Source organism: Peromyscus eremicus, chromosome 5 (genome assembly GCF_949786415.1).
Source record: "Peromyscus eremicus chromosome 5, PerEre_H2_v1, whole genome shotgun sequence".
Taxonomy (NCBI): Eukaryota; Metazoa; Chordata; class Mammalia; order Rodentia; family Cricetidae; genus Peromyscus; species Peromyscus eremicus.
The window spans coordinates 84,597,319-84,621,634 of record NC_081420.1 but is presented as its reverse complement, the minus strand read 5'-3'; the positions used below and the strand labels follow the sequence as shown (position 1 = coordinate 84,621,634).

The window sequence follows — 24,316 nt, the reverse complement described above, 5'->3', positions numbered from 1 at the left end:
GCAAATCCTTTACTTGCTGAATCATCTTCCTGGCCTGTTTTTGTTTTTGTTTGTTGTTTGGGTTTGTGTGTGTGTGTGTGTGTGTGACGGGTCTCAGTGTGTAGTCCTGACTGACCTGGAACTCTTCATGTAGATCAGGCTGGCCTTGAAATCTCAGAGATTCAACTGCCTCTGCCTTCAAGTGCTGGGACTAAAGGTGTGCGCCAGGATGGCTCATTTTGCTTTTGAGACAAGGTCTCACCGAGTAGCTCATGTCAGCATAAGGACTCCCTATCCCTTCGCTTCTGCCCACTGAGTGCTAATGACAAGTATGAGCTACCACATCTGGCGGATTGAAGAGTCTCATCCTATTCTCTGTCAGGGGAGCTAAGGAAAACAGATACCTTCAAACATTACAGATGTGTGCACAAGTGGAGACAGCCTCTGGGGAGGGCTGTTTACTGATACTTGTTTTAAGTTCCTGTTCTGAAGTCCAGAGTAAGTCAAATGTAGAACACTGGCTGAATGGGACTGAGTTTAACTCCTAGGCATGCAAGAAAATTATAAATTTATATCCTTTTCATCCAGGGAAACTTCTTTTTAATTTTTTTGAATTCATTTGTTTTTATTTTATGTGTGTTAGAGTTTTGCCTACATGTATGTAAGTGCACTGTGCGCATACCTGGTGCCCCTGGAGGACAGAAGTGGGCACTAAATCCCCTGGAACTGGAGTTATGGATGGTTGTGAGCTACCATGTGGGTGCTGGAAACTGAACCCCAGTCCTCTGAAAGAACAGGTGATCTTGCCTGCTGGGCTACCTCTCCAGCCCATAGGGAGTTCCTTTCTTGAGATTAACACCACTTGTGTAGATATGGAAAAGAATCATCTAAACTCTTACCCTGTGAAAAGTTGGGTGAGGCAGTTATTAAAACAGTGTGGACTATTGATTAGGATTGCACACAACCTCCATGTCCCTCAGTGAGAACTGGAAAGCCGATTCTGGAATACCCACAAAGAGATCTGCAGTTCTGTAGAACGCAGAAGCACTTTGCACAAAGGTACAAATTGTTTTCTCATGACTGTGGTAAAATTCAAAATGCAGAGCAGGGTATGTGATATGCCTCTTTATATAAATAGGAGATGTGCCTATTGTCATGGGTAAATGACTTTGGGAAGGAAAATGTCTCAGTTAGGGTTTCTATTGCTGTGAAGAGACACCATGACTACAGCAACTCTTATAAAGGAAAACATTTAATTAAGCCTGGCTTACAGTTTAGAGGTTTAGTCCATTATCATCATGGCAGGCAGACATGGTGCTGGAGAGGTAGCTGAGAGTTCCACATCTGGATCCACAGGCAGCAGGAAGTGACAGTGACACGCTGGCCAGGTGTGAGCTTTTGAGACCTCAAAGTCCATCCCCTAGTGACACACTTCCTCCAACAAGGCCACACCTCCTAATAGTGCCACCCCCATGGGTCTATGGGAACATTTTTATTCAAACCATAAAGCCCATTTGTCTTATTTGGGGTTACTATTACTATGATATAACACCATAACCAAAGCCAAATTGGGGGAGAAAGGGTTTATTTGGCTTACACTTCCATATTCTAATCCATCATTGAAGGAAGTCAGGGCTGGAACTCAAATAGGGCAGGAACTTGGAGGCAGAAGCTAATGCAGAGGCCATAGAGGAGTGCTGTTTACTGGCTTGCTCTCCATGGTTTGCTCAGCCTGCTTTCTAATAGAACCCAGGACCATTAGCCCAGGGTGTGGCCCCACCTACAATGGGCTAAACTATTGATTACTAATTAAGAAATTGCCCTACAGGCTTGTCTGCTTACAGCCTGAGCTTCTGGAGGCATTTTCGCAATGGAGGCTTCCTTCTCTTAGATGACTAATACCTGTGTCAAGTTGATACAAAACTAGCCAGCACACCACTGCAGTAATTGTCTCCGAGAAGAATGTGAGTGGCTGGGACCAGTGTGGAGTGTAAGAGTTTCCAGTACATACCATTTTTGACTCTTTGAACATCAAACTGGGTCAAACTCAATTTGAACGGTATTTATCACAACCATTTCTTCAGTCTTACAGTGTTCGGGCCCCTGGGAAAGTAGTAGATGCTCATATCATCATCCAAGACTGGATGTCAGCTGTGAGGAGCAGTTGTAGCAACAACTAGTGAGCCCCTAGGACAGCATTCCATTCATGTTTGGTCACTGGAGTTTCTGGAACAGTTTCAAAATTGGCAAATGACTTCAACTGTTCCCAATGGGCATCAAACACTCAAATGCTTTTACCTCCTGATCTCGACAGTAAGTTCCCTTCTCCCATCTCCAGCTTCACTGACTCTGTGTGTGTGTGTGTGTGTGTGTGTTAAATATTTAATTTCATGTACATTGATGTTTTGCCTGCATGTGTATCTGTATGAGGGTATTGGATTCCCTAGAACTGGAGTTACAGAGAGTTGTATTATGGGTGCTGGGAATTGAACCCAGGTCCTCTGGAAGAGCAGCCAGTGCTCTTAACCACTGAGCCATCTCTCCAGCCCATGATCTGTGTTTTGAAGCATCATGCATCTCAAAGGATTCTGACTGCTTCTCTCTCTGCAGTTTGGATTTTAGGTTCCCTCTCTTCATTTTGACTTCGCCCTGGAACCTTCTTGTGCCCTGTGGCAATTGTGGTCCTATTCTCTGGATCCTTTCTCACTACCCAGGTTCAGCCTCTGTACCTCCAACCACTAGCCCAGAAACCTTGTGACACCAATTCCCAGCATCTCTCCCTGTGAGCTGTCCTGAGTTCTTTCATTGGCTGAGCACAGCATGGCTCTATCTGTTACCCCTGGAGATTCAGAGCCTTTATCGCTATCCCAAAAATAAACCTAAACACAAAACCAGTCTCTCACATTTCAGCTTTTCCTCTTGGACCCTTGAACTCTGGCTCTACCTGGCCGCACAGAATGTGACAAAGAGCACATTCAGGGGCCTTTGAATTCAGGTAACACAAAGCCTGGTTGGTCGCTGCAAACAGTATACACGGAGTCTCTGGGGAGAAGGCGACCTGAATCTGAAATGGACTTGGATTTGGATGGCAGGGGCCCCAGCACTCTACTTTTGGCAAGTGGATCGGTTCTGCCTGTGTCTAGGTGAATGGAGGAGACCTTTGCTCTGAAATTGGCTGTGTGCCTGATTGTCTCTGGCCTTGGTGCCAGGAGCTTCACCTGTTCTGCTGTCATTAGAGGCTCCAGAATCTTGCAGCCCTGCAATTCATACCATGAAATGGCCTCCAAATTGCAGTCACAGAATACCTGAGGATCCATCACTCCCCCCCCCCCACCCACTTGACCTACAGAAACCTAAAATTGGGACTTTTCTAGCATCTGTGTCTTTAAAGATGCTCACAGATTAACTTCTAGAGCTTTCCATCTGTGGCTGCATAATAATCAGCCCACAGCCATCCCCAGGTGTTGCTACTACACAGGAAAAAATTGCAGTTCCCTCAGAAAATTCCCATTAGTATTTTCAAAGCACCAAGCACAGAGTAAGACCAAAAACATAAATAAACCAGTTCCTACCAAGTACCCAAAGCCCTCACTTACCCTTCCTTCTCTTCTTCCTTTTTGTTTGTTTGTTTGTTTTGGTTTTTCAAGACAGGGTTTCTCTGTGTAGTCCTTGCTGTCCTGGAACTCACTCTGTTGACCAGGCTGGCCTTGAACTCACAGAGATCCTCCTGCCTCTGCCTTCCAAGTGCTGGAATTAAAGTTGTGTTCCATCACCACCCAACTCAAGTGCCACAACTCAAGTGCCACTTTTTTGTTTGTTATTTGTTTTTTGAGACAGGGTTTCTCTGTGTAGCTTTGTGCCTTTCCCAGAACTCGCTCTGTAGACCAGGCTAGCCTCGAACTCACAGAGATCCGCCTGGCTCTGCCTCCTGAGTGCTGGGATTAAAGGCATGCGCCACCACCGCCCAGCCAAGTGCCACTTTTAAAGATTTATTTATTTTTAATGGAGAGATGGCTCAGCAGTTAAGAACACTGACTACTCTTCCAGAGGATCTGGATTCAATTCCCAGAACCCACATGGAAGCACATACCTGTCTGTAACTCCAAGATCTGACACCCTCACATAGACATACATGTAGGCAAAACACCAACGCACATAAAATAAAAATAAATTAATTTTTTAAAAAACGGAAGAAAGGAAGAATCTCCTCATGGAAGCTGCAGTGTGACACAGAGTCGTGCAGCACATCCCTTTATCCATACATTTTCACACACAGGTGTTCATCCCAAAGAATCATTGGTTTGGTTTGAGGCTAATCTCTGCTGCACCATCGACACTGGGCCCTCACTGGGACTCTTCCTGGACATCCCATTGCTGCCCTGTGTTGTGGAGATCCTGCATCCCTGGGTCTGCAGGACCAAGCTCCCTTCCCCCCATGCTGGAGGAGATCACAGATGGGGTGGGTGGTTGGGCCAACACAAAACCCTGGTTCTGGGCCTGGGTAGCTGCAGGGTTGGTCAGCCCACCAGCTCTCCAGTCTTCGCCACCAGGGTGAGATCTCCAGCACGGCCCTGGCTAGTTCACCCCTTGCAATGATGAGCCATTTCTCCTGATTTCACATCCTCAGGGTTGGTTCTCCCACACCTATACCTTCAGGGCCAGCTCTGTTGTGTTGAGATGCAGGGGCCACTCTCCGGAGTGCTGCAGCTGGTGTGGGTCAGGGACAGCTCTTCCACTCTGATGACCTCAGGGCCAGCTCTCCCATGCCTCAGGTGTTGATGGGCAGGGGGCATCTCTCTCCCACCCATGCTGCCATGAGACAGATGAGTAATGGGGAAAGCTCTCCCATGCTCATTACGTTGGGCCTGGCTCACCCACACCTCCACCAACAGGGTTGGCTCTATTGTGTTGCCTAGGCGAGGTGCAGGGCCTGCTCTCCCGAGTGTTGCAGTTGGTGGAGGGCAGGGACAGCTCTCCCACTCCTATGACCTCAGGGCCATCTCTCCCAGCTACTGCAGGCACTGATGGGCAGGGTGCGGGTGTCATGCCACTTTTAACTGTAGGAAATAGTGGAAACAGTTGTCTTGACTGACATCAGATACAAACTGGTGAATTCATCACTGCACCAAGAACACCAATCAAGTCAGAACCCAATTCATCTAGTTGAAGGACCAGGGGGTCAGTTTAATCAATCTTTGAGTTGACCCACTCTTTAATTCTGATGGCTGGCTGTAAGTCACTCAGGGCTCCCAGGCTACAAGGCAGAAATCCTTCTTGCTGCTATGGTGGCCATCAAGAGGTTTGGGTCTAACGTCTTACCTGAGGTCCATTTCTGGGTTCCTCTGGCACTTGGGGAATGTATAAGTAAATGACCTGGGAGGAAAGAATGCAATGCTTTCTACAAGTGACTACAGAGATGACTAGCCCTTCTGCTTCCTCATGTTGGCCATGGCTAGGGGGAATCAGTCATCCTCCTTTAGATAAGAGGAGATGGATAGTAGAACCTAATTTGTACATTTATTAGTAATAGGGTCACAGCTTGGTTCAGTTTTAGAGCATTTTCCTAGTACACACAAGGCCCTAGGTTCAATCCCCAGGATCATAAGAAGATGTGTGTGCTATGGCATGGTCCTTCTGTATGCTGTGAATATGTATTTCTCTCACTGGTTGATAATAAAGTTGTTTTGGCCTGTAGCAAGACAGGATAAGGTTAGGTGAAAGAATCGAACTAGGACTCAGAGGAAGAGGGGAGGGGCTGAGACGGACGCCCGCCTGCGCGCAAGTGGCCCAAGCAGGATGTTGGAGGACCTACCGGTAAGCCATGGACCACGTGCCAATAAAGAGATGAATAGGAATGGGTTAATTTAAATGTAAAAGCTAGTTAATAATAAGCCTGAGCCATCAGTCAGACATTTATAATTAATATAAGACTCTGAGTGGCAATTTGGGAAGTGGCTGCGGGGTATGTGGGGGTTGCTGGTGGGACAGAAACTCCCCTCCAGGTACATGTGTGTATGTATGTGTGTTTGTGTGCACGTGTGAGTGTGCATGTGTAACCCACTGTTCTGAACATGACTGATATCTTGGGAGTACTTAGGGATTCTCCCGACAATAATTCCAGGTGGAAAAGCCAGCAGCTGCTGGGGGCCTACACTTATTAGATAAGAGCCCGAACAGTCGTAGCTAAGGGGAAAATTCAAAGCTTCCACAGAAAGAGGGCGGGTACGCTAGCTAGTGTGGGTTGCTGTGCCATGGTTCCTTGAAAAACAGCTGAAGGGAAGGAGAATTAGTTTGGCTTAGTTTCAGGGGTTCGGTCAATGGTCGCTTGGCTTTGTTGCTTCTGAATCCTACTGTATAGTAAAGCAGAGTATTGTGGCAAAGTGGCTGACCTCCCGGTGAACTGAAAGAGACTAGTGAAGAAGAGTCCTAGAACATGACACAGTCCTTAAGAACCTGCTTCTGGTGATCTGCTTTCTCTAACTGGGGTCCACCTCCAAACATCCCCACCACTTCCCTGATGCCACTGAAACTGCAATTCGAGGACTGTCAAGATGGCGAACTAGGTAAGAAGCCTTGCTATACACGCCTGACTCTCTGAGTCGGAAACCACAGTGGAAGAAGAGAGTCACCTCCCTAAAGTTGCCCTCTGATCTCCACAGACATGCTATGGGACACATGCACCCATGCTCACATCATACACACACAATAACAATAAGAAAATAATGAATCTTTCTGTCGATTAGCTACCGATTATGTCAGAGACCTCATGATTCAATCACCTGTTAGTGATTGGTGCAAACAGCTAGGGCTCGAATCTTCCACATGTGAGCACTGTAATGATAATAAGTATTTTTGCTACATCCTAAATAGCTTCCCCATAGGTAATTTCCATGCTATGTCCAAATGCCCCAGAACTCTATCCATTCACTTCACTGACTGTGATGATGGGTACTTCTGCCACTAAAATAGGGCAAGGCAGAGGGAGCCCAGTAGAGAGAGAACTCCCTACCCCACCCCACAGTGCCTGTCTTCTGCCTCTAGATCAGGGACCCCTATTCACTGGGACTCCCTATCGTACGTACTTTTCCCTGTTCACCTGAGAGACTCTCCCCTGCTGTGATATCCCCAGCTGTACTCCATCACTCCTGGGAAAACAAAGCTTTTAGGTGGCTCACTCCTTGACTGAGTGAGTCATGATTCCAGTTTCTGATGAGCTGGTGTGGAGGCTTTCCTAGTAGGTCATATTCCCACCAGTTCTAAAAGCAGAAACTACTCCCTGAATCGGCCCACAAGAAGCAGGCTGGCCTCTTCAGTGGGCCCTGTCACCACACACTTGGCATTGTGTGAGTAGGAGGCTTTCCTTAAACTATTGGCATACATACTCTCACTCCTAACACAAACAAGACTCTCGGTGGGAGGTTCCTACTGTTCCTGAGGTAGCCCTTGACCTTTCTGATGGTTAGGGGAGAGGAGCCATAGTTCCAGATTGTCTGCACAATGTATTCTGAACAAAGCAAGCTTCCTCTTTCATTTCCTCTTCCCCAGTGTCCTTTGGTCCTGCTAAATCAGTTGTGTCTCATAAGCTTGCAAACTGGGAGAAGGATGTGAAACTTGCCCAGCTGTTGATTATAAACGCTTCCAGGCAAAATTCATTTGTATCAAGTTTCTTTCCAGTTGAAGACTAAGAACCTAAAAGAAACAATCAGCTACCCCCTAGACCAAGTCTCCCTCAAATGAGGTGAAACTATCTTATGACTGTGGTTCCATCCTTGGCTGTGAGAACCTCAGGGAACTCCACAGTTCAGAGTTTGCTCCAGATCCGGTCAGATCCGGTCCTGGCTTTGTGTCCGGTGGCCAGACCTGAGACCAATCGCCTTGTTATCATTTATCTTTCACTTGCATTTTCTTGCTCTGTTGTTCTCAACAGTTATAAATATGGCTGAGATTTCTTTCAACAAAGCTGTGTGCTGTGCTCAGCTTGATACCACTTCTGTGTCGCGTAGTAACTGGCCTAGAATGAAGGCAATACACTCTGGAAATGAGGTGTTGTGTTATCACGGTCACATTGTTTGCCTCTATTCCTAGCAGAGACAGGACCTTTCAGGTCTTCCAGAAAGACCTAAAAGCTGCTGTCATTTTCGTGTCTATCACATGATAGAAACCCTCTAAGGTCACTTTGCCATCCAGGCCTTCCAGAAAGACCACCACAGGCACTGTCTGCTTTAAAGAGCCAGAGCCAAGGGAGCGAGTGTACGTGTGTGTGTGTGTGTGTGTGTGTGTGTGTGTGTGTGTTCCCAGTCATGTTCTACGCCTTCTCCCCCCACCCTCCCACTTCTAACAAATCTCCTTAGTCCTCTGCCCTTGTGCACACACACCCCCCCCCCCCAGCTGGCCCTCAGCCCTCCTCCAGGCTCGCCCCTCCCTAGCCAGTCTTCCCTTCTCACCCTGTCGGGCCCCGCCTCTTTGACCGCCTGCGTCCTCCTTTCCAGCAGCCCCCGCCCTCACCTGCATCTGCTCGCGAGGGGCGGGGCCGGAATGACAAAGCACACGGGCGGCGCGGGACCCGCCCCCTCGCTCGGCGGTGCGTCGGCCCGCTGTTATGGAGACCCGCCGCGCGCGCGGGCGGCGATGATGGGCGGCCATGGCCCGGGCGGGCGGCGGCGGCGCGGCAGCTCCCGAACGCGCGGGGGGCGCGGCGCGGCCCGAGCCGTGGGAGCTGTCCCTAGAGGAAGTGCTGAAGGTGTACGAGCAGCCCATCAACGAGGAGCAGGCCTGGGCCGTGTGTTTCCAGGGCTGCCGCGGGCTGCGGGGCGAGCCGGGGGGCGTGCGGCGCATCCGGGACACGGCCGACATCCTCCTGCGCAGGGACGGTTCGGTTGGCGCGCGGCTGGAGCCGGGTAAGGCGCCGTGGAGTGGGTGGGGGTGTGGCCGGCGCGGCGGGCGGGAGGCCGCTGAGGACACCGGGTGCCAGGTGATGGGGCCTCGACCTTTCTTCTCTCATCAGCGCGGAGACAGCGCTCTGCGGGACCGGGAAGGCCCCACCCTGCCCTCTGAATCTGGGACTCCTTGTCTTCTTTTCGACTTAGGAGAGCCCCACCATCACACACACACACACACACAAACCGTCTAGGATAATCTTACCAGCAGCCCCATAGTTCCTAATGTGCAGGCCAGCGGTCGGTCGCTTGGCTGCTCGCGCCCGGGCACGCTTTCCCCTAGGGAGAGGGGCATTGGCTAGAAGCCTGAGTATCTTTTACCTTAAAGTCCTGGAGGGCTTCTTTTCGAAACCTTTCTGTAGCCTATTCTCTCCAAGCTGGGTTTGGGGGAGTCTGTAGCCCTTTGGTCTTGCTCTAGTAGGGCCTGTGGGTGAATCCTTGAGGCTTCACATGAAGCTGGCACTCTCCTAGTGACATTGCAGACCGTAAGGTTACATAGAGATGTGAGTCTTTTTCTGTGTGTGTGGGGAGGTTGTGTGCCTTGCTCTGAATCTGTTCTGAGTTGATACTGATTTCCTGAATTTAACTGAAAGTGCAAGAAAAGTGTATGATTTGTGATTTAAAAAAACTTAAACATCAATAAGAACCAACACTTAAGCTTTTGAAAGATTCTTGAAGTCTATTCAAAGTTGTGAGTTCAAGCAGCTATTTACTGTTCCCCTTTATTTTCCCCCCTGGAGAATTGTAGTTCTAGTATACAGCATACAGTGATATTACCCTAAAAGTTGATACCCTGTTGGGAGCACAAAGGCAGGCTGTGTGTTTGCTGAATGAAGGCTGGCCTCTCTCCAACCCTGAGAGCTGTGGGCTTGCAGAAATTCCCCCACGCAGGCATCTGCGGGGGAACAGGAATGAGAAGCAATGGACAACAGCTGCTTCTGTAACAGGGAGGGCCCATTGTGCGCACACAGGAGCCATCCCTGCTTTCTCAGGCCTCCTAGCCTGTACCCATTTCCCTCCTCCCTCCACACCCCTGCCTGACACTTGCGAGTTGTTAAATTTTTCACACAAGCACTGATACATTTCACAGGGAAATAATAAGCACAGCACCCAGGTAGGCTGAGGTTTAACCTTGACCACATCTGCTCAGAAAGTAGCATAATTTGCCATAACTGGTGCTCATGCTCTGAATCACTGTATTGCTTCACCTTCCCAAGGCTGGCCTGAAGGGACAGGTACACGAACCATCAACTGCTTTGACCTGGGGACTCTGCAGCCTGCACGTTCATGGAACTTTACTTCTGAGGCTCTAGCCTCCTTAGAAGACTATTCCTGGACCTACTCCACGGCTTGCCGTAGAGAAGATAACCCAGGATCTGGCTCCCAGGACTGCAGAGCAAGACTGCAGGGAGCCCGCTCGGGCTAGCCCGCTGATGTTAGAGACAGGGAAGCTGAGGCCTAGGGTTGCAAGTGGCTTGCTGTCACAGTGGTGGGCTACACTGTGACCAAACCAAGCTGAGCTGTTGGGTCTCCGGAGCATCAAAAAGGGCAGTCTAGCCTGTTCTCCATCCCCCAGAGTTGTGTCTGTACTGCCTTATTGTTCTCAGACCAGTAGCAAAGGCACTCAGTGTTGACCTTTGGGGAGGGGAACCTGTCTGTGGCACCAAGGAGTCCAATTTCACTTTCTGTTCAGCTTATCTTTGGTGTCTGTTGGTTAACAAACCTTATGAAGGTGAATGAGGTTTATGACTTGCTTTTTTTTTTTAGGATAGGATCTTGCTTTGTTGTTCCGGCTGATATTGAACTCTTGAGGTCAAGTGATTCTCCCACTCAGCCCTATGATGCTGGGACTACAGGGCCTCGTTGGCTCTTTTAAGAGTTAAGAGAAGTGTGCCGGGCGGTGGTGGCGCACGCCTTTAATCCCAGCACGCGGGAGGCCGAGGCAGGCAGATCTTTGTGAGTTCAAGGCCAGCCTGGTCTACAGAGCAAGATCCAGGAAAGGCGCAAAGCTAAACAGGGAAACCCTGTCTCGAAAAACCAAAAAAAAAAAAAAAAAAAAAGAGTTAAGAGAAGTGAAGCCAGGTGGTGGTGCCGCCTTTAATTCCAGTACTTGGGAGGCAGAGGCAGGCAGATCTCTGAGTTCAAGGCCAGCGTGGTCTACAGAGTGAGTTCCAGGACAGTCAGGGCTACACAGAGAAACCTTGCCTTGAAAAACCAAAAGGAAAAAAAACCAAAAAACCACTGTATTTACCAGAACAGTCTCTGAGCGTCACAAATCAGCTGTAAGTTTAAGGTAGCCACCCCCCTGAAAGTAGCCAGCCTAGCATTTTTCTGTAGCACTTGAGCGACTAGTGAATTCCCTAAAGAATTTGTGTAGCTTATTCTTGAAGTAGCTGTCCAAAATATGCTCAATCTTCATTGTCAGCATTTGAGTTTGTTTTTGACGCCAGTAGAGTTTCTTAATCTGCCGCGTTGGATGTTGGGTCCATTGGAGGTTGTCACCCAGTTAGGCCAATCTCTAAGCCATGCAGGTCTTATTCTCCACCTTATTTTTTTTTTGAGACAGAGTTTCTCACTGAGCCAGGAGCTCACCATTTTGTCTAGACTGGCTGCCACCTGGTATATGTCCCCAGCACTGGGGTTATAGGCCCCTGTTGCTAAGCTCAGCTTTTACATGGATGCTACAGATCCAAATTCAGTTCTTCATGGAAGACAGCTTCATAGTCACCCTAGAAGTAAGTGTGTGTGTGTGTGTGTGTGTGTGTGTGTGTGTGTGTGTGTATACCAGAGACAGGTTCTTGGAACTCAAGACCCTCCAGCCCCAGCCTCTCAAGTGCTAACGTTGCCGCTACACCTGACTTATTTTTTTATTAGTATTTATTTTTTTTATCATTTTTAATTGTGTGTGTACATTCCCGAGTTCAGGAGGTATTGGATGTCCCCTGGAGCCAGAGTTCCAGGAGGTTGTGAGCTACCTGACCTGGGTGTGGGGAATTAGACTCAGGTCTTCTGGAAGGACAGTAGATACTTTTAACCACTGAGCTGTTTGGTGGGGAGCAGAGAGTGAGAAAGCAGAGCTACATGTAGTAACATGTAGAGTTACTAAAACTGAATGTTGAGGAAAGAGTGATTTTTTTTTTCTTTTGGGATGTTTCAAGACAGGATTTCTCTGTATATCCTTGGCTGCCCTGGAACTTGCTTTGTAGACCAGGCTGGCCTCGAACTTAACTCATAGAGAACTGCCTGCCTCTGCCTCCTGAGTACTGGGATTAAAGGTGTACACACCCATTACCTGGCTAGGACAGTGGGTTTTTTTTTTTTTTTTTTGTTTGTTTGTTTGTTTGTTTGTTTTTAAAGCCCAGATAAGAAACTATCAGGTGATGGTTTCCAGGGACAAAGCCAGCTCCTTAAATGGAGATTGGTTAGAGATCAGGGACCCCCACAGTTCTCAGTGACCTTTGTCTATCTCAAGCTCCAGGGTAGTTTATTCAGGAACATGACATGACCACTTCCTAAGTGGGGTTTGGCCATCAGCCTCATGGAGTCTGCAGCTTCCAGACCCACCAGCCTGAATCTGCTGTCAGTCCTCTCTTCCTGCAGGAAACCCATGTGGACAGGCAGAGGCTGAACTGGGGGTTAGCATCTTTCACCGTCCTCCAAAGTGGGAGTGAGTGTTATGTCGTCTCTTCTCCCGTTACCTCCCTGCTCTCTTTTCATGCTCGTGTACATACAATTCTCTATTTTCAGGGAGTTTGGGGTTTTTGTTTGGTGGTTGTGTGTGTGTGTGTGTGTGTGTGTGTGTGTGTGTGTGTGTGTGTGTGTCACACGTCCCAGTCTGTCCTTGACTCACTGTGTAAATGTGTTGGTTAGTTCTATGCCAACTTGACACAAGCTAGAGTCATCTGGGAAGAGGAAACTTCAGCTGAGAAAATGCCCCACCAAATTGGCCTGTGGGGCATTTTCTTAATGAGTGATTGATGTGGAAGGTCTCAGCACATTGTGGGTGATGCCAACTCTTGGCAGGTGGTCCTGGGTTCTATAAGAAAGCAGGCTGAGTAAGCCTTGGGGAGTAAGCTAGTAAGCAGCACCCCTCCATGGGCTCTGCATCAGATCCTGCCTCTGGGTTCCTGCCTTGAGTTCCTGCCCTGATTTCCCTCGGTGATAGACTATAATATGGAACTGTAAGCTAAAATAAAGCCTTTCCTCCCCAAATTGCATTTGATCATAGTGGTTTATCACAGCAATAGAAACCTTAAGACAGGAACTGAGGTTGACCTTGAACTTTTGTTACTCCTGTCTCCACCTCCCAACGACTGGAGTCATAAATGTGTAATATCACACGTGATTTGTGCAGTGGTGGAGATGGAACTCATGGCTTCCTTCACATTAGGCAAGCATTGTACCAACTGAGCTATATTCCCCACACCTGCCCCTAATAACTTTTGATAAGCCTTTTCCCAGGTGGCCCGATCTTGCATTTGGGGTGCCTCTCAGTTCCACACCCCTTCTCCACCCACCCTTTTCTGCTTGCAGGTCTGAGGCTCACTGTCCCTTGAAAAGTTCTAGATCTCAGTGTTGGGTTCCTGTGGGTAGCTTCCCGTTCCAGCTTATCCTGCGTGGATGTGAGGCTTCCCAACCCTGCTTGTGTTGTAGACCCGAGCTCCAGTATGGACTAGAACTGACTCTGTGTCTGTGGAACTACAATTATGTTTACACTCGAGACAAGGTTTCTCTGTGTAACAGCCCGGCTGTCCTAGAACTCACTCTATAGACCAGACTGGTCTTGAACAGAGATCCACCTGCCTCTGCCTCCCGAGCGCTGGGATTAAAGGCGTGAGCCATCACCGCCTGGTATATTTTCACTCTTATTGCCCAACAGTGCTAAAGAGTAGGCACTTGCATGTCACAGAGCAGTGGTGGGGACAGGTTGGAATGAGGCAGTGTGGGCGAGTGAGAGAGCGTGTCCAAGAAGCACAGCCAGGGTTCTGTCCTCCACCTTGCCTGTGTAGCTTGTCACTGTAACTGCACGTGTAAATGGGCCATCTATTTAAACTGGGTGCTCACTTGTCTGTCTCTCAGTCCCGTGCTTCCTCTTTGACCTAAAGTAGATCTTTGGCTTCTGAGAATTATCACTGGACCACTGGAGTTGAAAAGCCACAACCTGGGGCTTGGCTATTGAAGCCCCCGAGCTTCACCATGACTAGGGCTGCCTGTTCAGCTGGCTTTTCTTCTTAAACAGCCTAGTATTGCATGTGGCCCTGTCCAGGGACAGTGCTCCCAGTCATCCCGAGAGGACCCAAAAATGACTAGGAAGGAAACATTCCATTGCAGAGGAGGGAATTTGTCCCTCCAGAGCCCCCTCAATGCCAGAATATTTGTGGTTGAAACATGGTTATTGAGCCAGGTCCTTCCCATGTGGTTCCTGCCCATAGTTCTTGAATCCCTGTCACAGCTGTGTTACCCACCTCACTACCGCAAGGCACCCCAGAGCTGTGAGTCCTGTGTTCTGTGAAGGTCGCTCAGCTAAGTTACGGTGGGGCTAACACCAGGCTACCGTGGATGGGTGACTGGAGCCTGTTCAGAGGTGCTCACAGGGCAAGTGCACAACAGTGTTGGGTTTACTCTTCCCCCAGAGCATCCTGTTGAGATCCCCACTCTGCACACAAAGAAACTGAAGGTCACACAAGAGAAGCAGCTGTCCAAAGTCAATGAGATGGGCATGACCTGGCACCTGCCTCAGAGCTAGTGTTTGTGTTTCTGTAGCCTTACAGCACAGCACCAAAAGGGAGCTCTGGCCCGGGGCACAGCAGCAGGTGTCCATGTGCCACACCTTTGTGTACCTTGGCCGGACTCAGCTTGGGATGCAGTGTCCAGGGTCCATGCAAATGAACCCTTGACACAAATGTGGCTTGCATCCGAGGAATGCAGTTCTGCAAAGGGCTGCCTGTGTACTTCTTGACGGCCAGTGCCCTATTGCTGAGCCCTCCCACTCAGAAGTAAGGACTTAATGCTGTGGGGTTGTGGCAGGATGCCTGGACAGTCTGGATGTGGGTGTGAGCTGGGTGTGTCTGTGAGCTGGGTGTGTGTGTGTACAGCTTTTCTGATTTAGTTTCACCTCTGAATTAGGCCTTGCAAGAAGGCAATTTTTCAAGTGTATTTTCCCTCTGCGATACTGCCTGTGCCTAAGGTTGGCTGTCCCAGAAGGCCTCAAGATACATGATGTCAGGATACTAGCCCAAACATTTGTTTACATGCTCTTCATTGTGCTTCTAGAAGGAGAAAGCCTCAAGTCTTAAGGCATCTGTGGGGTCTCTGTGTAACTTGCCTGGTTCGGCTTGTGGCCTTGCTGCCATGTCTAAGGCCCTGGACTTCTCCACACTCATCTGTTGCCAACATGGTGTCCACAGAGAATCCTTTAATGTCCAGCACAGCACAAGTATATTAAAGGTGTTGGGCACAGCTAAGGTCCTCTCAGCCTTTCATACTGGGAGTTCTGGTTCCAGAATGTAGACCATTTCAACAGATGTACTAGGGTTTCTGCTCTGGTCATTAACTGTTTCCTCAGAGAGAGTTGGCCTCTAGGTAAGACAGTGCTAAGGGGGAAGGCCTTCTGCCTGGAGATGATACCCTGCTGGTTAGGCAAATCAGCTTAAGGACCAGAGTACCTGGAGGAAGTTCAGCCACTGCTTTCTCAGTCCAGTGAATCCTACTTTACTCCAGGACAGTGGGTTTGTGGTGCTTTCCCCAGGGAAGCAAGAGGAGAGGGTGGGCAGAGCTTAAAAGAGAATGTATGAGGTTCCTATGGCTTTGTAAAACCCTTAAACTGATTTAAAATAACACAAGTATATTCGCTTCCAGTTTAAGAATCCATATATCTAGAAATACCAAAATAAATAAAAATAAAAAATACCAAAAAAAGTTTTAAATTATCACATATTATTTATACATAAAATGGAATTCATTATGACATTCTCTTTTTTCTTTCTTTCTTTCTTTTCTTTTCTTTTTTTTTGAGACAGAGTTTCTCTGTGTTGTTTTGGTGCCTGTCCTGGATCTCGCTCTGTAGACCAGGCTGGCCTTGAACTCACAGAGATCCGCCTGCCTCTGCCTCCCAAGTGCTGGGATTAAAGGCGTGCGACACCACCGCCAGCAAGAAAATACTTCCAGCGTGTGGTGGTGGTGCACACCTTTAATCCCAGCACTTGGGAGGCAGAGGCAGATGGGTCTCTGTGAGTTTGAGGCCAGCCTAGTCTACATAGAGAGTTCCAGGACAGCCAGGGCTACAGAGAGAGAGAGGAGGGGGGGGGGGGAAGGAAAGGAAAGAAAATAAAGTGTGGGGCTAGAGAGATGGTTCATGGCCTGGAAGAACTTGCTGCTTTGGCAGAGCACCAGGGTTCGGTTCCCAGCATCACAAAACAGCTCACAACTGTCTGTAACTAGTTCCAGATGATCTGATGTCCTCTCCTGGCCTCTGTGGGCACTGCATACCAAACACTCATATACATAAACTAAAAATAAATAAATCTTTAAATATATATCCCATAGCACACATGGAAGTCAGAGGACAACTCGCAGGAGCCGGTTCTCTCCCTTCCACTACATGGGCCCCAGGGATTGAGTTTAGGTTGTCAGGCTTGGTGAAAAGTGCCCTTACCCTCCCAGCCATTTCACCAATGTCCCACCCCAAAGGAATACAGACTTCCCCCTTTTTTTATTTTAAAGATTTATTTATTAATTATGTATACAATGTTCTGCCTGTGTGTACGCCTGCAGGCCAGAAGAGGGCACCAGATCTCATTACAGATGGTTGTGAGCCACCATGTGGTTGCTGGGAATTGAACTCAGGACCTCTGGAAGAACAGCCAGTGCTCTTAACCGCTGAGCCATCTCTCCAGCCCCCCAGACTTCCCCTTTCTAACACATTTTGTTTAACATTTTATTTTATAACATCGTGTGTGTGTGTGTGTGTGTGACAGACAGACAGACAGACAGACAGACAGACGTCTGTGAGTATGAGCATGCATATGCCTTGACACATGAGGATAACTCCCAGGGTTCAGACCCTTCTTTCCACCGCACTTTTGGGGATGGAACTCAGGTCATGAGGTTTGCAAAACAAGCCCTTTTATCTACTGAGCCATCTTGCAGAATCTAATTTTGTCAGCTGTGTGCTCTATCTTCCTGCTAGGACCAGTGGTGTGATCTTGGTGATGTCCCCAGATGTGTCGCCAGAGGTTGGGTATGGAAGTGTAACATGGAAGTCAGGCCTGCCCGTTGTTTTACCCCACCCTCACAGTCCCCACGGTTTGCCCACTGTTAGAGAGTCATGAGTACTCAAGGCCTGGGATGCCAGGCAGGCCTCCACATCATGCACTGCTGACATGTAAGGCAGACCTTAATTGTGACGTGGGTCTGATATTATCACTGCTGATGTGGGTCCCCTCCAGATCTGCCACTGGTGGACTGGGTTCCTGCTGTAGGAAGACACTTCCTGGGAGGGGTGTGTGGGCAGTGTGTGTGTGTGTGTGTATGCTTAGAGAAGGCTGCTGTTCTCACTCAGTCCAGGACGAGCCGCCACCCATATGTGGAAGAGGAGGAAGGACACACCTATATTCCTTTGCCCCACAGAACTCTGTTTGTTCAACAAGCACAGGACTCTGACTCTGTGCCTTCTTGTGGGTGGTTCTCTCTTGGCTTTCACCAGTTTCTAAGGCTGACACTCGACCTGGGTCACAACTCATTTTACTGTTCATTTCTTGACAATGGAAGCCACCCCCTGTACGTGTGGCTTACTAAGTGCCAGTCACTGGGTGTGTTTTCACTCAATCCTGACAAGCCCTCGGTGGTAAGTGATATCACTTTGGTGAGAAGGAACTGCCACCATCAGTCATATGACCTTTGACTCCACAGTCCCTTGGCTGGAGGCTGCACCCTGATCTAGGACATATGTAGGTGCTGTATTTTCACTTCTCCAAACTTATTTCTTGAGTTTAGCAAATCCACACATTAAGTTTTATTTTCTATGTATGAGTGTTTCCCCTGAATGTATGTATGTGTCTCATGTGCATGCCTGATGCCCATGGAAGCCAGAAGAGGGCATTGAATCCCCTGGAACTGGAGTTACAGGTGGGTGTGAACTGTCCTGTGAGTGCTGGGAATGGAATGAGTCTTCTGTAAGACCAGCCAGCGCTCAGATTCAGAAACTTGAAAGGGAAGGCCTTGAAGGAGCCCTGTGTCACGGTGCCTGGATGCCCTTCCTCCCTCCTCACAGGCTGCCAAGAATGTGAGGGTTCCTGCACATGCCAGCCCCGAGGCCTGGGCACTTCCTCCTAAAGTCAGGCTGCTGTTTTTTTCTCTCCCCTGAGTGGGGGCCTTGGATCAACTCAGCACACAAAAGACATCTTATTGGGTTGTTTGTTTGAAACAGGGTCTTTCTTTCTGTTACCTAGGTTGGCCTTAAACTTGGAATCTTACTGCCTCAGCTACCCAGATCTGGTTTCAAGTAAATTTCTTAATCTGCCACCTTTCCTGGCCACCTGTTCTTTTTAGTGACACCTAACGTCCTGGGTGTGAATGCTCTGTGTGTCTGTCTTCAGTGGGCACGTATGCATTTTGGTGTAGGATAGATTCAGCAGTGTTCTCATAGGTGTTGTGATGCGTGGGTGTGCCTTCTAAAGCCTGGCCTGCCAGATCAGAAGGGGAGAGTGTGTAGCTTTGTGGACTTGGCAGGTTGCCTTGTGAGGGCTGTGGCCAGTTCCCCTGTCCACCAGGAACTGTGTATCCCTGTTTTCATTGCGCACGCCCCTCAACTGTGTGTTTTGGCCATATAGGGACCTGTGAGCACTGTGCCTGAGATGCAGGACGGGAAGTCTTTTGGACTTAAAACGACTGCTCTTTAGCTTTCATTCACTGTCAAAATACTCTCAGGAGTCTAGACTTGAGGTGGGGAAACGTCTTGTGTCGAAGAAGGCCTTCCTAAGATGTATAAAGTCCCCTTTAGCTGAGTGAAGAGGGGTTATATCACGTAGAGTGGTTAGCTAACCCTGCCCCTGCCCTTAAGCCCCAAAAGGAATCAGAGTCCAGAGGTCCTACCATCCCACTGTACCACTGCATGACCGGGCACTCCACATTCATCCGGTATTGCACCCTAGGAAGCGTCTCTGCATCTGTTACCTCACTTCTTCCTTGAGGTGATACCATAAGTTAGGCAGCGTTGGCGAGGGTGTTGAAGTGATGTCAGGCACTTGCCCCATAACCGTGGACTGCTCAGAACCTGGCTTCAGTCTCTTGGACAGCTGGCTCCCTGGAGGCAAACGGTGGCTCCAGCTGCCAAGCTGCTCCTCCCACGTTGGTGACAGACGTACCTTCCCTGGATGCTCCCTCTGGAGAAGGGGCTGGGGATGCAGAAGCCACAGGCAGTTCTCCAAACCTGCTGCCTTACTTCCACGACACAGGGTTGTTTCCAGGAAAACTCACTAGCCCCTTGATTTCTCCTCAGAAATCAAGTTGCTATTTTAAAAAGATCATCTGGAATGGCTAATTTCTTTTCAGCATGAGGCTACCCTTCTTGGGGAAATGAGCACTAAGCTGAGTCTGAGTCCTTCGCAGAAATGATGCCGACAGAAACTTGGTGGTCCACTTCCAGCTCCACCTCGACATAGCATTTCAGACATAATGGGAACTCCTTGGCCCAGCTCCATCATTTGTCATCTGTATGATTTCAAGTAAAATTCTTAGTCCGCCTGAGTTCCAGTTTCTTCCTATGTAGAGAAGACATCTCGGAAGCTGGGTGTGATGGTGCACACTCACAGTCCCCCCACTCAGCACAGTGTTGGAGAAACCATTGACATTTGTTAGTCTTATATCATCTCTGGGCCTGGCCTCTGGCTGTGTGGTGGTCACTGTCATCCCAGAATCTCACGAAGTCATAGCTTGTTCATTAAAACCCAAGACTCCCCTGGTATAGTGGGATGTACTCGTAATCCCAGCACTGAAGAAGCCAAGGCAGGAGGATTGTCATGTCTTTGAGCTAGAAAATAATATTCTATCCCCAAGACAGCAATGACCAAACTCCCTAAATCTTTGTAACTTGAAGCATAATTAGGTCCATAAACAATTTTGGGACTTCTCTCTCTCTCTCTCTTTTTTTTTTTAAAGATTTATTTATTATATGTACAGTGTTCTGCCTACATATATGCTTGCAGGTCAGAAGAGGGCATCAGATGGTTGTGAGCCACCATGTGGGTGCTGGGAATTGAACTCAGGACCTCTGGAAGAGCAGCCAATGCTCTTAACCACTGAGCCATCTGTCCAGCCCCAGTACTTTTCTTGTTAAGATTGACTATTTAAGCATTAAAAATAGTCTACTCATGGGCTATGATTGTACCTCAGTTGGTATAGTACTTACACAGCAAGGAGGCCCTGGGTTCACTCTCCACCACCACATAAACTGGGTGTGTTTGCACACATCTATAATCCCAGTACTGGGAGATGCCAGCAAGAGGGTCAGAAATTGAAGGTCCTTCTCAGCTATAGTGACTTTCAAGGCCAGCCTGAGATACATGAGAAGTTGTCTTTTAAAAAGTTCTGACCAGAAAGCTGCTCAGAGCTGAAGACCAGGACTGGCTGTGTGCGGAACTGGCGAATGTCCACCAGCCTGCCCTGCGTTCATGACCCCCTGACTCAGAGCACTCGCCTTTTCCAGGAAGTACCTTTATACTCGATCAGTTCTCTTTCATCTTTCTAGTGTGTGAGTCCAGTCACATCTACAAAGTTTCGTTAAACATCCAAAGTGGGCTGGGGACCAAGTCCCTGGGATCACAAATACCCCGACAGCATGCTCTTTGAGCTCACTTTCTTTATTGTTTCACTGATGTTGGAGAATGGATTGTTTTCCATTATTTTAATGGATCTCACAGTCTCTATCTTTGGCAATCTTCCTGGTTCTTGATGCAATTTGAACATATTTGTAGAGTTAGCAGATTTACCTAGCAGGCAATTTTATGGTTTATTATTTTTTATGTCTCACTTCATCCTAGAACTTAAGGAAGCTGTAGTTCATATCATTACATGGTTCTACCTTTATACATGGTTAAAGGAAGCCCGAGGAGGGGACAGTTGGAAGTGGGGTAATTAACTGGGGGTTGCTGGCTGCACAGATCCTAGGGTCTCTGGCCTGCCACCTTGAGCCACCACCCCTTCCCCTGTGATGCCTTGGAGTCAGATTTTACTCTTTGCCTTTGGCTTCTCATCTGTGAAATGGGTGCTGGAGCTATCCACCTCTTGGGCTGTAGCTGAGCCACATGAGTAAGCCCTGGGAAATGCTGACTCACTTTTTGGCATTTACCAGTGATGTGTTCTGTAAATAAAATGTAGAGTCTAGCTTCTACCTGCCCTTCAACCCAGTGACTCCTTTGAGAGGTGCCATTGGAAAAACCCCAAACCAGGGCCGTCAGGGTTTCTTATCTTCCTGTTGTGTTCTGGCTCACAGGACCTCGGTTCTAGGAAGTGGTATCCCCATTTCAGATCATGAGTCTTTCCTGCAGTGACAACTGAGCAGCCCCTCTCCTTCAGAGCCTGGACATACACACAGTCTGCTGACTGTCCTTCAGCCCTGACTTTCTCCTCTGAGCTGTTGCTATGGACCAGGGGATGGACAGCTGTCTAAGAGCAGGGTCCACATCACTTGTGCTCTGTAGCCTGAATCCTATCCAGGGCTGGCTTAGGCTAGGCCTTGGGGTTTCTGTTCAAGGGGCCAGGTATCTCAGCCTGTTGTGAGCTTTCTGGTGTTCTTTGGGGGTGTGCTTTATGCCTTAGGGAAGGTGGAGCAGAGGGAGAAGGAGCAAGCAGTGTTGTCTGGGGCTTCCAATGTGACCTTCACCGTTTTCTTTTACAGAACCTACAACTACAGTGATGCCGCCAGCCAGCTCAGAAGCCCAGGTACTGAAAGGCAATTTTAGATTACCTGATATATAATAAAACGTATCTGTTGTCCTGGTTAGCTTGCCAGCTTGACACAAGCTAGAGCCATCTGAGAGGAGGGAACCTGAACTGAGAAGATGACAATATAAGATTGGTCTATAGGCAAATTTGTGGGGCATTTTCTTGGTTCCTGATTGATGGGGATTGCAGCCAATTGTGGGTAGTGCCACCCCTAGGCAGGTGGTCCTGGATGGTCTAAGAAAGCAGGCTGAGCAAGCCATGAGGAGCAAGGCCCCCAGTAAGCAGCAGCCCTCCATGGGCTCTGCCTCAGTTCCTGCTTGAGTTCCTTCCTTCAGTGATGGGAGTTACAGCCTGAGAGTAGTAGGCCAAAATAAATCTTTTCTGCAGTTGCTTTTAGTCATGGTATTTTATCACAACAGTAGAAACCTAACTAAGACACCTTTATTGTAGAATGTAAATTATAAAGTACACAAACTCACACAGTCCTTTAGGTGAGGGAAGACAGATAAACCACATGAAGGACTTAACTGAAGTTTGATGAAGCTCTTCACAGGGGACAGGCCGGGTAAGGAACCTAGCATGGTCACAGCCCTAGATACTGATCTCACTCCCGTACCAGGGAAGCAAGGGAGACAGTACTGCTGACCTCGCCCTGGCCCACCGGAAGTGATGTGGTCTGCAGGGCATGGAGTTTAGGACAAATGAGAAACCAGCCAATGCCTAGAACCCAAACCTCCATTGTCCTGTGGTAATGGTCTGAGTGTGATGTTTATTTCGGTTCTTGTTTTAATGGTTTTGTGTAACCAGCGCTGGCCTCAACTTACCGTGTAGCTGAGGCTGGGTGAGACTTTGAACTCTGAACCCGATCCTCTTGGCTCATTCTCCCAGGTAATGCTGGGGTTACACGCATGAGCTACGGTGCTTGGCTCTCCACAGCCTTTTTCCTTTATTTCTTTCAGTGTTTGTTTTTTTTTTTCAATGAGTGATGATGCATCTGTTTCTTCTGCTTGTTTCCCAAAAGGCATCGAGAGTGGAGACCACTCGTGTCCTAGGATGAGAAGGGAGCCTTAGGGACCAGAAAAGAGCAGCATCTGAGCGGCAAACAGGGTCAGAGAGAGGGATTCCAGGACATGTTGCCTGCTCTGATGTTTTCTTTCTCTGAAATGTGGCCTTTCATGGCCTTTTCAAAGCATTTTTTTTTTTTCCAGAGCTGAGGACCAAACCCAGGGCCTTGCGCTTGCTAGGCAAGCGCTCTACCACTGAACTAAACCCCCAATCCCTCAAAGCATAATTTTTTGTTTGTTTGTTTGTTTTTCGAGACAGGGTTTCTCTGTGTAGCTTTGCGCCTTTCCTGGGACTCACTTGGTAGTCCAGGCTGGCCTCGAACTCACAGAGATCCGCCCGGCTCTGCCTCCCAAGTGCTGGGATTAAAGGCATGCGCCACCACCGCCCGGCATAATTTTAATATAATAAGAACTTATAGGGCTGGATGCTGTGGTACATACCTGTAATTCCAGCTATTTGGGAGACTGAAGCTTTGAGGAAAAATAAAGAAGAGATATGAAGGGAGGGGGGAAAGAAACCTTTGCATTTATGTGTTTAGCATGGTAGCATTCCAAGGGAGAGGTGAGCATAGACCAAAGGGATTCCACCATGTGCTGCCGCCGCTGCCATTGCCTCCTCTTTCTTCTCTACTACCTAGATCTTGCCTCAAAAAGAAAAATATTATACTTCCTTAAGTTTTTTTTTTTCTTTTTGAGATAGGGTCTCTCTACCTAGCCCTGACTGTCTTAGAACTCACTATGCAGACTAAGGTGGCCTTGAACTCACAGAGATCCACTTGTTTCTGTCTTCCAAGTGCTAGGATTAAAGGCGTGTGCCAGTACACCGGCTGGCACTACATCTCACCACCACACATAATTCTTAATGCCAGTGACAAGATAGCCCTGCTACCTTGGGATGCTGTCACCTAAGCGACACCGCTGTGTGTCACGTAGGAACTCTGTGAAGAGGTATTTTCACATACAGGTAGCTGTAAACTGGGGGGAGAACAACTCTTTCTAAGACATCTGCTTTGTCATGTGGCTGCCAGTTATCTGTATTCACAGCTGTATAATATCCTAGATAGTTTATTTCCCTAAGTCCATGTCTGCTGGCCTGGGAGGTCAGCTGACCCTGGTTGTCCAGAGTTCACAGAGGTGAAACTGTTACCTACCACCTAAAGGATGCCTAGTATTACACACCATAAAAAATCCTCGTAAAAGCTTTGAATGAGGGAGTCTCATGGACGGTTCTCAGAGGCCCAAATGTTAACCTGAAGGCTCCATCCCAGGAAAGAGCGTGAGGGGAGCCGCTCAAAACCTGCGCTTCGTTCTGGCTGCCTAGGTTTCAAGAACTGCCCAGGCAGCCCCCTCTAACTGCAGTCGGATTCCAGGCTGATGGCCATGCTTGACCGTGCA

At 48.4% G+C, this 24,316-nt stretch overlaps 1 protein-coding gene across 1 annotated transcript in view; it reads left to right on the top strand.

The window, feature by feature from the left end:
- Positions 1 to 8,620: 8,620 nt before the first annotated feature.
- The window catches only part of Spire2 (spire type actin nucleation factor 2), a 38,047-nt gene continuing 22,351 nt past the window's right edge, over positions 8,621 to 24,316 (top strand). The window contains exons 1-2 of the mRNA XM_059263850.1: positions 8,621 to 8,876; positions 21,811 to 21,854. Of these exons, the coding sequence (XP_059119833.1) occupies positions 8,621 to 8,876; positions 21,811 to 21,854 (300 nt within the window). The remainder of the gene's footprint in view (positions 8,877 to 21,810; positions 21,855 to 24,316) is intronic.